At 38.2% G+C, this 16,689-nt stretch overlaps 1 protein-coding gene and 1 pseudogene across 3 annotated transcripts in view; one reads left to right on the top strand and one right to left on the bottom strand.

Annotated features, from left to right (window-relative positions):
• Window positions 1-3,489, bottom strand: part of LOC113063864 (rho GTPase-activating protein 26-like) — an 81,713-nt gene extending 78,224 nt beyond the window's left edge. Inside the window, exon 1 of one of the 3 annotated variants that reach the window (XM_026234261.1) lies at window positions 2,981-3,489. In XM_026234261.1, coding sequence (XP_026090046.1) covers window positions 2,981-3,134 — 154 coding nt within the window. In that variant the 5' untranslated portion in view covers window positions 3,135-3,489. Of the gene's footprint in view, window positions 1-1,269; window positions 2,945-2,980 lie in introns of those variants that run through there. The other 2 variants (XM_026234262.1, XM_026234263.1) reach the window with 2 other exon arrangements.
• A 24-nt stretch (window positions 3,490-3,513) lies between these two features.
• On the top strand, window positions 3,514-16,059 carry LOC113063631 (putative fibroblast growth factor 1; annotated as a pseudogene).
• The last annotated feature ends 630 nt before the right edge of the window (window positions 16,060-16,689 follow it).

Here is a 16,689-nt window from a genome sequence, read left to right as displayed (position 1 = left end):
GTGATCTACGTGTAAATATAAATGTAGCTTTTAAGTTAGCACATACAACACATTTCTCTGTGTGTATGTTTCCATGTGTGTGTGTACTGTAAGTGTGTGCATTTGTAATAGTAACAAGTAGTGATAGAGAGCCTTGTTTGACTGTAATCCTGTGTGTAAGAGCACACTTAATGCAGTTATAATCTCATCGTATATCTGAGATTGTGTAATGATAATCCTGCTTCAGTCATGCTCACCGCGACAGACCGAATCTTAAAGAGAAGCCACATCAGCTCTCGTAGGTTTCCTCCAGACACAGAGGGCTGAGATTATAGAGCGGAGGCTGCCCTGATTTCCCTTCCAACACACTCCTCATGGAGCACAAACCAAACCAAAACACACACACTGTTTCTTTTTTGTCCGCTCATGCGTGAATCTGTGGATGTGCCCTGATCTCTGTAGGGAAGCGCTACTGAATCTCCAATCACAGCTGTGTAGTGTGAAAACAGCCTCGTCCTTTGGGAACTTTATACCCTGGAAAACTCTGCAGTGTGTGAAACATAGACTCAGTCTATGTCTACAGTATACCCAAAATATGTGTGTAGTGTATGTATATATATTTATATATATATATACACACACACATGCAAATATATATATATATATATATATATATATATATATATATATATATATATATATATATATATATATTACAGATTACATGATGAAAATTATAGTCAATAATATAATCTAGATCTAATCTACAAATTTTTTTAAAATTTAATTTAATTTAATTTAATTTAATTAAAAATAAAATAAAATAAAATAAAATAAAATAAAATTGACTATTATCCAACATCACAGAACATGCAGTTGTGTTGTAAAATATTTGAAATATTAACTTTAAATCTCAGGGGGACTTCATGTAAATATTTTAGGTTTGACTGACAAACCAGTTTTGGGAATTCCTGCATAACTGCATAATAGTTACCTCTTCAGACCAGTGTGACTTCTGCTCACCAGCATCTGTTAGGTTGATATGTGTTCTGACCTGTTCTCTTAACGTTTGCGTGTTCTGAAACATTGTGTGAACATTGTTGAAACGTTCATAAGAATTCAAATCGATCTGAGAAGTCCTTCAAACCTCCGTAACTCGTGCTCTGACCTTCCAACAATCCATTTTCATCATGAACCATAATGTCATGTTAGTCACTCCAGCAAACATAAAACTGATTTTCAGAGATGGCCACATTTTCATGCTCAAAAGTGTGTGACAGAGATGCACACCTGTAAAACGTACTGCAGCTCTGCGCTCATCGATCAAGCACACCTACGGAGGTTCAGAGGTCACCAGCCCGCTCGGCACAGATAGAGAAAATAAGGAAATCACAAATGAGTCATTGATGGAATGAAGAAGAACAAACTCATACACACGTTTACTTAAGAAAAAAAAAGAGGAAGGGTAGACTGATAGGGAATTCAGACATTGTGATATACCAAGCACCGTGTACCAAAGTTACAAAGAGTGTGAACTGCTTGCCCTTTGGATGCAGCAACAGAAAATCTACTCCAATTCAACATTTTACAAGCCATAGTCATTCAGTAGAAATGTGACTGCAGTGACAGTGCTACACATTAACTTTCATGTTAAATCCCATAGACTTGCATTGCACCTGAGCCATATCTAGAGACCAGAATATTCTGATTTTGTGCAATCCTAATAGAGACAACATACTCACAGTAAATGCAAACTTGACAAGTAACAATTACTGACACCCTAAACCATATGTGAAAAAACAAGATGCTTTGCCCTATGAAACAGTGCTTCCTTGTGCCATTATTTGGGTGTTGCCAAAACACGAGTCACTTCGAACATTTGCGTATTTTCTCTGAAGAACCTGCTCAAGTCACCATCTGTCTTTTAATGTAAATTAGGATATAAAAATACATCTGTGTGAAACACAAAGGCTGTAATCATTGTTTGCGGGGTTATTATTAAATGTGATCTCATGACTCCGACTGTTGGGAGAAGCTGTATGTTATGTTATGTTAATAACAAGTTAATGTGGTTGGTGTTTATGAAGCAGGTCACTCTCACTCATGATGACAGATCACACATCACACAAGTTATCTGTCAAAAAATCAGCAGTGGATAAACAAGACTGGAGTGGTTTTTTCTCATGTAAAAGCCAAAACAGTGAAGTGTTTTGATAAATCTCGGGGGATTTGTACAACCGGCTCTAGAGATGCAGGCTCGTGCTTTTTTTTATTATTGCAAACTTACTTGAAAGCTAACACATCTCTCTCTTCCCAACCTTAATCATGACTAGCCCAGACAAACGTTGTTAAATCTGATTATTTCAGTATTAGAAACCACGTCAAAGATGAGGCTGTTTCCTGCTATACAACTTTACATCACAAACCCGGCTGTAAGTTGTAGTTAGCTCTCGTTCTGCTGGGTCGGGTCAGTGTGTGTGTTTTGAAAGGTAATGGGCAGTGGAGCGGGATGTGTGTGTGTGTGTGTGTGTGGGTCACTGCGGGAGATCAGTGTGACAGTGTGATGCACTTGTGAAGTGTTGGTAGTTAATGTGAAGAAGTATGCCTGGGTAAACCTGAAGGGAAACTACTTTGTACATCCACTTAAATAACCTTGCTGCTTTATAGCAATTGCAAAATAGCTCTGGATAAAGATACTTGAGAACTTTTAGTTTGCTATTTTGTAATACAATTATATTAACACATTTTTAAGTGTGATTTAAGAATCCAAATACTTGTGGGAGCTAACGTTACTAGATGTGAACTATTCCAGTTAATAACAGAACACCCATCTTAAGCCCTCTACTCTTGTCTTGTGTTAAGTAACACTCACTGACTCTGTAAGGACTATGTATTAATCAGAAGCTTTCTTTATTAATCTGTAACAGTTTGTTTATTACACAAGACAAGGAAACAAAGTACACGCCCCCCGACATTCGTAAGCAAAGCAAACATATCTTACTTTTCAAGGCTTGAATTAAAGCTTTCCCGTCCTTAATCAGCTCCTTGATGAACTTATTGGTCTTGTCTAATTCCAGTTCGTGGGACTTGAGCCTCTCTCGGAACTGAGGGCTGTCCACACAGCAGTCGCTGAACTCTAACGCAGGCAATCCCATGCTAACCAGCTCCACAGCCCACGACAACAGTGCAATGCAGTGCCGATGCAACTTGAATGCTACTTTAGTTAATTATAAAAGGCACAGAAGTAAAAACTACATAGTTGTAGTAGGAAACGGATGCTGTCTACCAAAAAATAATAATAATAAAATCACAAATGCATCTTTTCTACAACGCCACTGAACAACAAAAAAAATGTTAATTTCAAAAATAAAAAGTTAATATTTTGCAGCGATCTGTCAATCAAGGAAATAATTCGGTACAATGGTGATAAAACAAAACGCGGTAATTGCGGACTCCGGCTTGGGCGTTTTTAAACGCGTCTGTACCAACCTACCATGAAGCGGATAATCCTGTGATTGACATGTCGTTCAGCCAATGGCGTTGCGGGATTCCGATGCGGGCGTGAGCGCGATGCGCACCCTTTGTGTGCGACAGGATAAGAAGGTGATTGGATAGTTGGCCAAGAGCAAGGATGTCACAACAATGCGGGGATTTCATGCTCGTTCAGTTCATATGTGATGCACCTTGTGTAAACATGAAAGTGAAGACATTTGTCAGTTAGCCTATGTTTTTTTTTTCATGTCGTGCTTCATCGCTGTTCTGGAATGTTTTGAGTTCCTATTGTTTTCTAAAGTTAATATGAACTGTAATTTAGGCAAGTATGTAAAAAAAAGAAGATTTTTAGAATCTACTATTAGCTTAACTTTCGTATGCTTGTAGCAATTATTTTCACGAAAAAAAATAAAAATAAAATACCCACTATGAAAGATTTATTATGTGAAGTACAACATATAATCAAATCCATAAGAATAATTAATAATAATAAAAAAAAAAGAAATATGAGGAGATCTTTCATGCACCGTGATTGATACCTGTTTTGCTGTGCTATCTGTAAATATTCTAGATATCCAAAATTTGTGTTTGCACTATTGGTATGTTTATGAAAAACTTAAATATTTGTACATGCATATTTCACAATAAAGAAAGTTTACATTTATACTAACGTATAAACTGTGTATTGATCCTGAATAAAGAGAAAAATAATGCAATTGTTATCCTAAAGAGCGATTTCTAATTCCAGTTTCTATTTATCTATCTGCAAGAAGTTAACAAGGGCTATGGGTGCCACTAAAATGTAACCCAAACCAACAAAAACGCACCATTTGAAATATATGAGCAAAAAATGCCCGTAGTATTTAAAAGTATAGCACTCTTCACAGACAATTTTGGTATTACAAAAAGGTAACAAAAAAAAAAAGGTTCTTTCCTAACCATGCCACTTATCTTTGTAGTTATTGATCACCAGGTCAGTTAAAAGATACTAGAACAGTGACGTGGTCCGGAATAAACTTGGACTTTTTTTTTTTTTTTTCAAACCATCCAGAATTCCTTTCTCCCATTTTGCTCCAGGGTTTGTTCCACTTTTGCTGCAAATATATATATATCAGTCAGTCTTGTTCAAACATGTCAGTATCTCTTCAAGCCATTTTAAGCAACACTGATAATGAACCAAATATATTTCTTCAGCTGAATCAAGAACACATGCCATATAGCCATTGTTGTTGAGGAAGTTCCCGTTGCTGTTGCCATAGTTGCAGAGAAACTGAAAGATACAATTATTAATGATTAAATACTGAAATCTCACAAAAGAGGGGCGGTACATCAAAGATATGTTGCACTGAAAAATTTCAGCATGGATTTTTTTTTTTTTTTTTTCATGTTAACTGGACGATACATGTGCTGTGGGTCCTTTTTGTAATTAAAATTCACCCAAAATGCCTAACTCAGTGAAGAGCAATGTTTACACACAAGATGCATGAATATACTAGTTATCTTGTGTTGCACAGTTCCTACTCTCAAATGCCCCTGGATGATAGATTGTCAAGCTGCACAGTATTGTATCACTTATCAGGCATCACATGAACACTTGCCCCATAGGCATGAGAACCTCAGTGTCATAAGATCTGCCTCACTCGTATCGTTTTCACTCCAGCTTGTTCACACCATTATCTGCATCTCTGACATGGACTATACTGCCACCACGTGTCCAAAAAGGGATGTGAATTAAAGGAATTAATGTTTTAACTAATTACAGTAACATTGTTACTTTTAAGAGAGCAATTGAAAACATTCTGATAACATTTCTTCCAAATTAAGTATATATATATATATATATATATATATATATATATATATATATATATATATATATATATATATATATATATATATATATATACAGTACAGTACAGTACAGACCAAAAAATTGGAAACATTACTAATTTTTATGTTTTTGAAAGAAGTTTCTTCTGCTCATCAAGCCTGCATTCATTTGATCAAAAATACAGAAAAAACAGTAATATTGTGAAATATTATTACAACTTAAAATAATAGTTTTCTATTTGAATATACTTACAAAAAAAAAAAATTATTCCCGTGATGCAAAGCTGAATTTTCAGCATCATTACTCCAGCCTTCAGTGTCACATGTAACATCCAGTCTATCACATGATCATTTAGAAATAATTCTAATATTCTGATTTATTATAAGTGTTGGAAACAGTTCTGCTGTGTAATATATTTGATGAATAAAAGGTTAAAAATAATTGCATTAATTCAAAATAAAAATAAAAATTCTAATAATATATATTCTAATAATATATTTTCTTTACTATCACTTTTTATCAATTTAACACATCCTTGCTGAATAAAAAAAGAAAGAAAAAAAAATACTGACCCCAAATTACTGACCAATAGTTTATATTGTTATTACAAAATATTTATATTTTAAAAACATAGCTACTTTTTTTTTCTTTTTATTCATCAAAGAATCCTAAAAAATATTTAAATATAAAGTATAATATATTTAAAAAAAAATATCTGTCACGATCATTAGATGGAGTGCCCATCAGCTCCAGTAGAGGGCACTCCACTCAGGACCATTCCACCCATCAACCACCAGATGTCACTTGGACACTAGCACCTCTCATACTGTTGCACCACACCCAAACTACATTACCCTTAAGTCACTGCATCACAATCACCCTGCCACACCTGCACCTCATTCATCAGCCAATTTCCTTGCCACACCTGCACCTCATTTACACACACACATATAAGCAGCACACTCACTCTCACTCACTGCGAAGTCTTGTTTAGCCAGTCTGACATTTCCGACCTATTTCCTTGTGTTTTCCTTCTGTACCTGACCTTTGGATTGTTTATACCGACTCTGATTCTCTGCTGCCTGCCCCCGACATCTGCTTGTTCCTGTTATCGATTCTGATTATCCCTACATACCTGACGCAGTTACTGATCATTGCCTGTCTGACCATTCTCATCATTAAAGTTCTGCACATGGATCCGAACGTCTCTGTCTCATCATTACAATATCACAATATTAATTTTTTTTTCTATATTTTTGATCAAATAAATGCAGGCTTGATGAGCAGAAGAAACTTCTTTCAAAAACATTAAAAATAGTAATGTTTCCAAACTTTTGGTCTGTACTGTACATCTACACACAAACACACATGCTGTGGACTGTTCCACAGGTGCATGAGCAATAATAGATAATGGTTCAAAGAACATGCATGAAAAACATAATTTAAACCCTTTCCAATAAACGCATGTAAAGCTTGTTTGGATTATACAAAATTAAATTAAAATGGTGTGGGAACCATTGTCATATAAAACAACATATTTATACTATTATAATGTCAAAAGTTCAGTAAAACTGGGTGAATAAACAAATGTGTTACAAATAGAGATGACACACAGACCTCAATATAGAATGTCCTGAACTCATAACACAGTTCACTGTCTGGGCACGAGTAACTCACATATCTTCTAACAGGAACTGACGTGAGGTCAGCTGATGACCATGTTGTTACACATGCAAGTTTTCCAAGAATATCTTAAGCCCACATCACACACATGCAGGTGCATCTAAAAAATAGAAAATCATGGTAGAGTTCTTTATTTTTTGTAATCTAATTCAAAAAAGCGAACTTTCTTATATTCTAGAATCATTGCATACAAACTGAATTATTTCAAGAGTTTTGTTGTTGTTGTTGTTGTTTGTTTTAATTCTGATGGTTATGACTTACACCTTAGGAAAAAAAGATTTACAAAACAGAAAAGTTCAAGATCTCCAAATCAGGTTTAATTATGCACTACTCAATACTTGGTTGTGACTTATCGATCAGCCTGTGGCACTGCTGATGTGTTACTGAAGCCCAGGTTGCTTTGATAGCGGCCTTCAAGGGTTAGTTCACCCAAAAATCAAAACGACTCAGTCTTTTGTTCATTATCTGGCTCGGCTCGGTGTTCATCTCTCTCTTCACAGCAGTTCAGTCAGTGTACTGTTTGAGTAAATGAATTACTCTGGGATATTGGTTTGTTTGAACTCAGAGGAAGTGTCAGCCACATTAAAAAAGTTAACAGCTTAAAGGGGGGGGAGTGAAATGCTATTTCATGCATACTGAGTTTTTTACACTGTTAAAGAGTTGGATTCCCATGCTAAACATGGACAAAGTTTCAAAAATTAAGTTGTACGTTTGAAGGAGTATTTTTGTTCAAAAAATGCTCCTTCCGGTTTGTCACAAGTTTTGGTAAGTTTTTTTCGAGTATGGGTCTGTGTGATGTTAGATGGAGCGGAATTTCCTTATATGGGTCCTAAGGGCACGTCTGCCGGAAGAGCGCGCGCTCCCATATAGCAGAGCACTGAGAGCACAGACATTCACTGATCAGAGCGAGAGACCCAAATGTCACAAAAGGAGTGTGTTTTTGGTTGCCAGGGCAAGACAACTCTGCACAGATTACCCAAAAAAACAGCATTAAGGGACCAGTGGATGGAGTTTATTTTTACAGAGCATCAACGGAGTTGTGCAAGTGTTTTTGTTTGTTCCCTGCATTTCGAAGATGCTTGTTTTACAAACAAGGCCCGGTTTGACGCCGGATTTGCGTATCATTTATTTCTTAAGGATAATGCAGTCGCAACGAAAAAGGGTCACGATCGTATGTTGGAACCGCAGGCGGTGAGCAAAACTGCTTCAAATATCTCTGTGTTGTTAACTTAGCTATCAGCGCGTAAGCATCAGTGTTGGGTATAGTTACTTTGGAAAGTAGTTAGTAAGGTTACAACGTTACCATCAATTAAAAGTAATCAGTTATGATACAGCGTTACATATTCATAAAAGTAACGCGTAAGAGTACTCATTCATTACCAAAAATTAAAAGCCGTTTGCAGCGGCTCACACATGACAGACACAGCCCCCGGCCCCTTTAAATGCACCTAGAAGTCGTGACTCCCGACAATGAATAACGTCAGTCATCCGACTAAATTAACACTGCAGGATAACAATAACAGGAAAGACGGTCAGCAATCGGCTATTCCACATGGCGTTTTATTTATTTATTATCACAGAACATATTATTAATCAAAATTCGCACCTAACGTTACCCAGCCCGGGTAGCCTACTGTATATTATGAGCACCACAAGATAACTCCTGATTTTTCTTTAACTTTAAATAATGCAGTTATCAAAGTACAAGTATGCTTACTTGTAAACACAACCTTAAACAGGCTTGCAGATTTAAATCCATTTAGAAATGATGAACAACCAGCCAGCCAATGATCTAACAGAAATTAACAGCTGCCTGTCAAACAAAAATGATAACAAACCGAATTAAATCCTTCACTGCCACACAGGCAAATGACAAATCGCTTAATAGCCGAACTAATTATTATTAAAGTGTCACTCACAGTCACAAGCCTAAATTCGCTTTAACACAATCCTCTTACATTTACTCTTCAAAGTAGTGATTAAAACGTAGCGTTAAATTTGAGGTAGAATTTTTGGCGGTCGACAGAAGCTTTTCACCAAAGCAGAGTGTGCATTTTACCGTTATGTTCTTTTCTTTTTCGTTGACAAATTGAAAATAATGTGCGTACTTCCATAAACCAAACGCTGTCCTCTCTGCTATCTTGCCGGGAGTTCGAAAAAAAAAAAAAAAAAACCCACACACACACACACAGGGTCAGGCGCAGGGCACAGACGCATCACAGCCATTGACTATACGATCACAGAGCTTCGGCTCCGCTGATACTGTACATCCGCAGGTGGCACAGTAGACCTAGGACTACTGTCTGACAAAAAGCAGGCTGCAGTCGGGATTTTCCTTTCCTTAAAATAACGGATTACTTTTTTTTTTTAAATAACGAAGTTACTGATTACTTACGCACGAAACTAACGCGTTAAGTTACAAATTTCAGGAAAAAAGTAATTAGAGTACTCTAACGCGTTACTTTGTAACGCGTTACCCACAACACTGGTAAGCATATCAAGTAAACAACATGCGATGTTGTCATCAAACTGCACTTTCCACATGTCTCAGCTCAAAAAAAAAAAAAAGACATAAAGTGACGACATAAAGTGGAACTTAGTTATTTTCCAAAACCGCTAAGCAAATATATACAGTTTCAGTACATACCACATAGAGACGTCGTTGCTGATGCTGCTCTTGTTAAATTTCAGCCTCTGGATCTGATTCTGGATCATAAATAAACGGCTGAATCTGACTGTTAGCCATGGTTTGTTTGGATGATGTTTTATCCCTCACGGTAGTGTCACAGCTTCCAAACGCTCTCAACGCAAAAGCCTACTCGAGCTCGTGATTCTTTAGCCCCGCCCACACGTCACGCCTCCAGCCGCTCATGTTTTTCCGGGAAAAAACGGTACAGACTATCTTTCTCCTATAAATATAATAAAACTAAAGATTTTTGGAGTTATGAAGGATGCAGTACTACTCTATAGGTACTCAAGATTAACAGGATATTGAGTGAAAACGAGCATTTCACCCCCCCTTTAAGTCATTTGTGGATTAATGCGTATTGGAGACGCGAACCGTTTAAAACGATTCAGTTCGATTTGGTGAACTGGTTCAAGAAGATCCGGTCAAATCGAATGATTTGTTCGCGAACCGGATATCACTAAACTGCTTTGTTTTGAACTCTCTCACAACAGACACGGAAGAGAAGACGATGCTGAATAAAGTCGTAGTTTTTGCTGTTTTTGGACCAAAATGTATTTTCAATGATTCAAAAAATTCTAACCGACCCTCTGATGTCACACGGACTACTTTGATGGTGTTTTTCTTAACTTTCCGGACATGGACAGTATACCGTACACACAGTTTCAATGGAGGGACTGAGAGCTCTCGGACTAAAACTAAAATATCTTAAACTCTTTTCCAAACATAAACGGAGGTCTCACGGGCTTGGAACGACATGAGGGTGAGTTATTAATGATATAATTTAGACTTCACTTATCTTCCTCTTCACAATACTGCACAGATTTTCTGTGAGGTTCAGGTCAGACATGCACTGTGGGCAGGTGCTAAAGTCCTGCTACAAAATAAAATCAGCATCTCCATAAAGCTTGTCAGCAGATTTTTTTTTTTTAAATGCCGGTATTATTTCATTAGCCTATAGAAATATTAGGCACATTTTAGCCATGTATATGTAACAAAAAAGGGGGAACAAGAAAAATATTTAATAATTGCTCTAGTGTAGTCTGGTCTAGTCTAGAAAGTACGGGAAATGTGCTGCATGTGCGTGCTGCTGCTAATCGTAATGCGCCTTGAACTTGCTGACGTTAATGTTGGCATCAGCAAACTATGTTATTATAACTTACAATGTAAAGACGTGTTTCCACGCATCTGGAGGTCTCGCATATAGTGAATAATAAACGCTCTTCTCTGGACCCCGAAAATTTTGCCATGAAACTTCATGCCAATAAATAAGAAATATTGCTGACTTGAGTTTTTCCAGCTCTCTCTTTACGTTCGTCTGTTTATTGACGTTGAAAAAGGAAACGTCTTTTTTTTTAGACATGGAAAATCGATTTTACAATCGATTCAATGAACACTTATGTCTTAAAAATCGAAAAAGATTTTTTCACAAAAGTGACAGCCCTAGTACTTATTGATGATTACTTAATTTAATTTATTCAATGTGACATTGAATTTGCAAAAAAAAAAAAAAAAGTCTGGATTATTTTGATATTTTTATTTTGCTATTCTGTTGACTGTTTACAAAGTCAGCAAAGCTGTGAAGATTTTCTTTCTCTTTTTAGTGTTCTTAAGTTTTATACTGTGATGCTGCTATTGTGTGTTATTGGTATTGAGTTATGTTTGGTATTAAAAGTTAAACTGGCAAAAACAAACTTTTTTTTCTTTCTTTCTCGGGGTCGGGGTGGGGGGCATCATAAAGGAATTATGCTTAGGGCAACAAAATGGCTAGCAGCGGCACTGGCTATAGCCCTTTTACTTAAGATTTCTGAATGTGGTGACTCTAGATGTGCTGACTCGGGCTTCAGTCTTTTCTATGAATATATAGGTGCATCTCAATAAATAAAAATGTTGTGGAAAAGTAATTCAGTAATTGTGAAACTTGTGTTTTAAATGAGTTCAATGCACACAGACTGAAGTAGTTTAAGTCTTTGGTCCTTTTAATTGTGATGATTTTGGCTCACATTTAAGAAAAACCCACCAATTCACTATCCCAACAAATTAGAATATGGTGACATGCCAATCAGCTAATCAACTCAAAACACCTGCAAAGGTTTGCTGAGCCTTCAAAATGGTCTCTCAGTTTGGTTCACTAGGCTCCAGAATCATGGGGAAGACTGCTGATCTGACAGTTGTCCAGAAGAAAATCATTGACACCTTTAACAAGGAGGGTAAGCCACAAACATTTAGTGCCAATGAAGCTTGCTGTTCACAGAGTGCTGTATCTAAGCATGTTAACAGAATGTTGAGTGGAAGGAAAAAGTGAATTCAGGAATTTGAGTGAACTTCACATGGAATGGACCGAGGCTGGGGTCAAGGCATCAAGAGCCATCACAAACAGATGTGTCAAGGAGTTTACTGAACCACAGAAAATGTCAGAGGCGTCTTACCTGGGCTAAGGAGAAGAAGAACTGGACTGTTTGCCCAGTGGTCCAAAGTCCTCTTTTCAGATGAGAGCAAGTTTTGTATTTCATTTGGAGACCAATGTCCTAGAGTCTGGAGGAAGGGTGGAGAAGCGTGAGTTGCTTGAAGTCCAGTGTTAAGTTTCCACAGACTGTGATGGAATGTCATCTGCTAGTGTTGGTCCATTGTGTTTTTTGAAAACCAAAGTCACTGCACCTGTTTACCAATAATTTTTGGAGCACTTCATGCTTCCTTCTGCTGACCAGCTTTTTGAAGATGCTGATTTCATTTTCCAGCAGGATTTGTCACCTGCCCACTAACCAAAGACTTAAACTACTTCAGTCTGTGTACATTGAATTTATTTAATACACGAGTTTCACAATTTGAGTTGAATTATTGAAATAAATGAACTTTTCCACGACATTCAAATTTATTGAGATGTACCTGTATTTGGATACAGCATTCTGTGAATAGCCAGCCCTTTCAGCAGTGATCTTCTGTGTCTTACTCTCCTTGTGGAGGGTGTTGATGATCGTCTTCTGGACAACTGTCAAGTCATTCTTCCCCATAATTGTGGTTGCATGTTCTAAACTAGCCCAAGAGGTACCCAGTATTTATACTCAAAATTAATCAAACTAATCAAGCTCAAAATGGAATATTAATTATTTAATATGATTTATTATGATTATTTTTTTGAGATACTGATGTAGCGAGTGGGGCGGGGCCGAGAGGCGTGGGAACGAGGAGTGAGGCCAGGTGTAGTGATTGGAGATGAGCTACACCTGCGCCCCACCGCCAGTATCGAGTCCCACGTAGGAGATGGAAGGATATAAAACTGGAGTGACGACCGTGAAGGACGAGAGAGGACCAGGCCTGGGACATTATTTTATGTTTTGGCTTTTATTTGTGCGCGTCAGTCGCCGTGAGGGGCTGACGCGCTGTTTTGTGTTTATTTTGAATAATTAAAGTGTTTTTGATTCTGCGCCGGTTCCCGCCTCCTTCTTCCCGATGTATGTGGAGTTTTATCGTTACAGTGGTGCCGAAACCCGGGAGAAGGAGGGACGCGCTGCTGAAGATCCCTCGCCGCTGTGGTGAATCCGCGGTGCCCTCGAGCAGGCGAGGTATGTGCCGCCAGGGACGCTCGAGGCGGTGGGCTGGAGAGAGTTGCCGGGGACGGGCGAGCTCACTGCCGGCCGCCCACGATATAGAGGGGCGGCTGCCGTCCGTGAGGGAGCGGAGGAGTCTGCGCCGTTCGCCAGGGGGCCGGAGCCTGCCGCCTCCACGATGGAATCCGGAGGGGCAGGGAACGGGGGACTCCTGCCGCTGCCCAAAATCGGAGGAGCCGTCGCCATCCATCGGGCGGCGGAGGAGTGTCGTACCGTCCGCCGAGGGCCGTCCAGTGCCACCGCCGGGCACCGCGGAGGAGATCACCCAGCTGGTGGAGGGCCGAGCAGCAGTGCGTCTGGGAACCGGATTTTTTTTTTTTTTTTTTTTTCTTTCTCCCCTCTCTCGTCCTTGTCACTCCTCCTTCCATCTCCTTTTCTCTCGCCTCGTCTGTCCTACCCCCAGGTTCCTGCAGGTCCCCGTGAGCGGTCCCCCCCGGAAGGAAGGGGGGTGGGGGAGTAGAGCGCAGTCTCGAGGGTACCCCCCGGCCTGCGAGGGGCGATGGGGGTATGTAGCGAGTGGGGCGGGGCCGAGAGGCGTGGGAACGAGGAGTGAGGCCAGGTGTAGTGATTGGAGATGAGCTACACCTGCGCCCCACCGCCAGTATCGAGTCCCACGTAGGAGATGGAAGGATATAAAACTGGAGTGACGACCGTGAAGGACGAGAGAGGACCAGGCCTGGGACATTATTTTATGTTTTGGCTTTTATTTGTGCGCGTCAGTCGCCGTGAGGGGCTGACGCGCTGTTTTGTGTTTATTTTGAATAATTAAAGTGTTTTTGATTCTGCGCCAGTTCCCGCCTCCTTCTTCCCGATGTATGTGGAGTTTTATCGTTACAACTGAATTTTACATTTTCCTACACTGAAAGTCTTAAACCACCAGAATAAAAAAATACATTAAATTAAAAATTAAATATATGTATATATTTTTTAATACTTGAAATATTTCAGTTTGTGTGCAATTAATTTAGAATATAAGAAAGTTTCCTTTTTTAATTAAATTACAAAAAATAAAGACATTTTCCATGATATTCAATTTTTTTAGATACACCTATAGGCACTGGATAGAAAGCAAAAGCTGTTTTTGCTTCGGAAAGTATCTAGTAATAGTCATCCATCAAAAGAACTAGAAGAAACCTGTTCAGACCACTGGCCACAACTATCCAGAGTCAAAAAACCGAAGGGCCAGCATTTCTCTTTGCAGCTCTTAAACAAAGTCACAGGTAAGTCTCAAGCGTTGCTGGCCTGTCCAGTTCATTAGCAGTCCATTGAGGGCCATCATTCTCATCGGCTGCTTCTCTCAGTGTTCTCAACAAACTGTCTGGCACTGAGGCTCTATTTTCAAAAAATGCAATGTATCCGTGCAGTGGCTGCTAGGGAAATTCCTGCAGTGTTTGTTCTCTCTTGCTTTTGAACATGTCTGTGGTAGCTTTCCAAACCAATTCAGATGTGCTGTCTAGCTGAGGCCTTTTGATGTAAACGAAAACAAAACTAGTAGCAATTACTTTTTTGGCCTTCAGCAGGGTTCTTGTACAGCTTTAGACCCAAAAATACAAATGATGGTGTTTTCAAGAGTTTCCATTATGTGAATCTTGTGCATATGTTCCATCAGTACTGCCTACATGCTGTTCTTACGATAATAGCAATAATTATTTAATTAATAATAATAATAATAAATAATTAACAAGATTAATAAATAACATTATTTCTATGCATTTAAGGTTTTGTAGTCGTTGTACAGATTTAAAAAAAACATAATGGATAATGTTTATATAGAACAGAACAATGGAATTCTAGATACTTTTTTCCCTCATAAAAATATATATTACAAACTTGTAGTATACTTTTAGGGACCATAATTGTAAGGACTATAATTATGTTTCAAAATAGCAGAACCTTTTTGGTTGTTTATATTAAAACGCTGTGAAGAATGACCCGTTATAAGTGTAGTTGAGCTCGGAAGACGGATCCATTTCAGTCACGGGGCAGTTGATCCGTACAGCTCGTCTCAGAGCAGCACTTGTGCTCCGTGAACGAGCGGGATATACCGCTTTCACACTCCTACCGGTGACCACCGAGCAGAAAGACCCGAAACATAACTCTCTGCTAAAACTTTACTACAGAAATGGAGGATACCATCTCTGAATCCAACCTAACGGGTCTGTGGACGCGAGTCGACAAGATGACGACGTTTACAGTATATGCTTTATACAGTTTTTTTTTTTCAAGCATACTTACTGTACACATGAGACGCAAAGTATGTTCTAACAGAGCAAATTGTAAAATGTTAACTAAAATAAATGTGAAAAAATGATGAAATTGTTATCAATACTAATATAGACAGCACAAATATTGTATGACAGATCTTTAAAAGGTAAAAGCGGCTATTAGGTGTCATGATACTGGACTATACCTGGCAATGGACAAATATGGAATTCTTGACAGCTGTAAAAAATAAAATAAAAATAAAAATAAATAAATAACCAGCACAAGCCATCTCTGTTCTGTGTGTCAGGTCATGTTGAACAATTAGTGTTGCTTCATTGAGAAGATAGAGGAGAACCACTCGAACACATACCGCTCACAGAGGTGTCAGGAGAACGGAGACGGGTACGTGAGGATCAAAAACGGCTCCAAAACACACAAGGGTCAAAATGCAATCTACTTCCTGCTGATTCCAGGGGATGGCAGCATACAGTAACCTTTGAGCTGATCAGAGGCCCTCAAAACAACCCAAGCACTATCAAAAACTGTAGCCTTCATTTCCAAGACAATGCTTAGTTAACCATTTTATCTTTATAATATAATATATATGATATATTGAATATATAGTCTACTTTATAATTACACATACACTGTATATTCAGGCTGTACATTAGGATCGAGATATATCTCAAATAGCCTAGCTTCACTGTGAAAATACTGTGCAACTATAAATCATTTTAACTATTTAACATCAAATTAATGGCAATATAATTGATACTGTTGTTGAAAACACATTAGAAACAAATTATTTTAGCATTTATAATAAATGTAATAAACTCCAAAATATTTCCCCAATCGATGTGAAATAACGTGTTTCAAATTCTTAAAATGCTAACAAAAATACATTTCTGTAAATGCTCAGTTTTTAAGACCACATATGTTTGGTAAAACGACATATTAGACAAGTGAACAATTCATTTTTGCCTCACACCTGTTAATGACTGCTTTTGAGGAGTTTTTGTTATGTATACCAACGTTATAATAACAGCCCAGTTCTTGGTATTTTACTTGATATTTCTGCTTTGTGCATCCCGTCTTTCTGTGGTTTTGGAGTGTTTCCAGCAGCCATTAGAATGTGTGTTTTGCAGGAGTTGGAGGATACAAATCGAACCAAGAGAAACAAAATAACTTTACTTTGGCCCGGGGAG

This window comes from Carassius auratus, chromosome 46 (genome assembly GCF_003368295.1).
Source record: "Carassius auratus strain Wakin chromosome 46, ASM336829v1, whole genome shotgun sequence".
Classification (NCBI taxonomy): Eukaryota; Metazoa; Chordata; class Actinopteri; order Cypriniformes; family Cyprinidae; genus Carassius; species Carassius auratus.
Note: the sequence above shows the minus strand (reverse complement) of the source record. Positions and strands in the feature narration are given on the sequence as shown.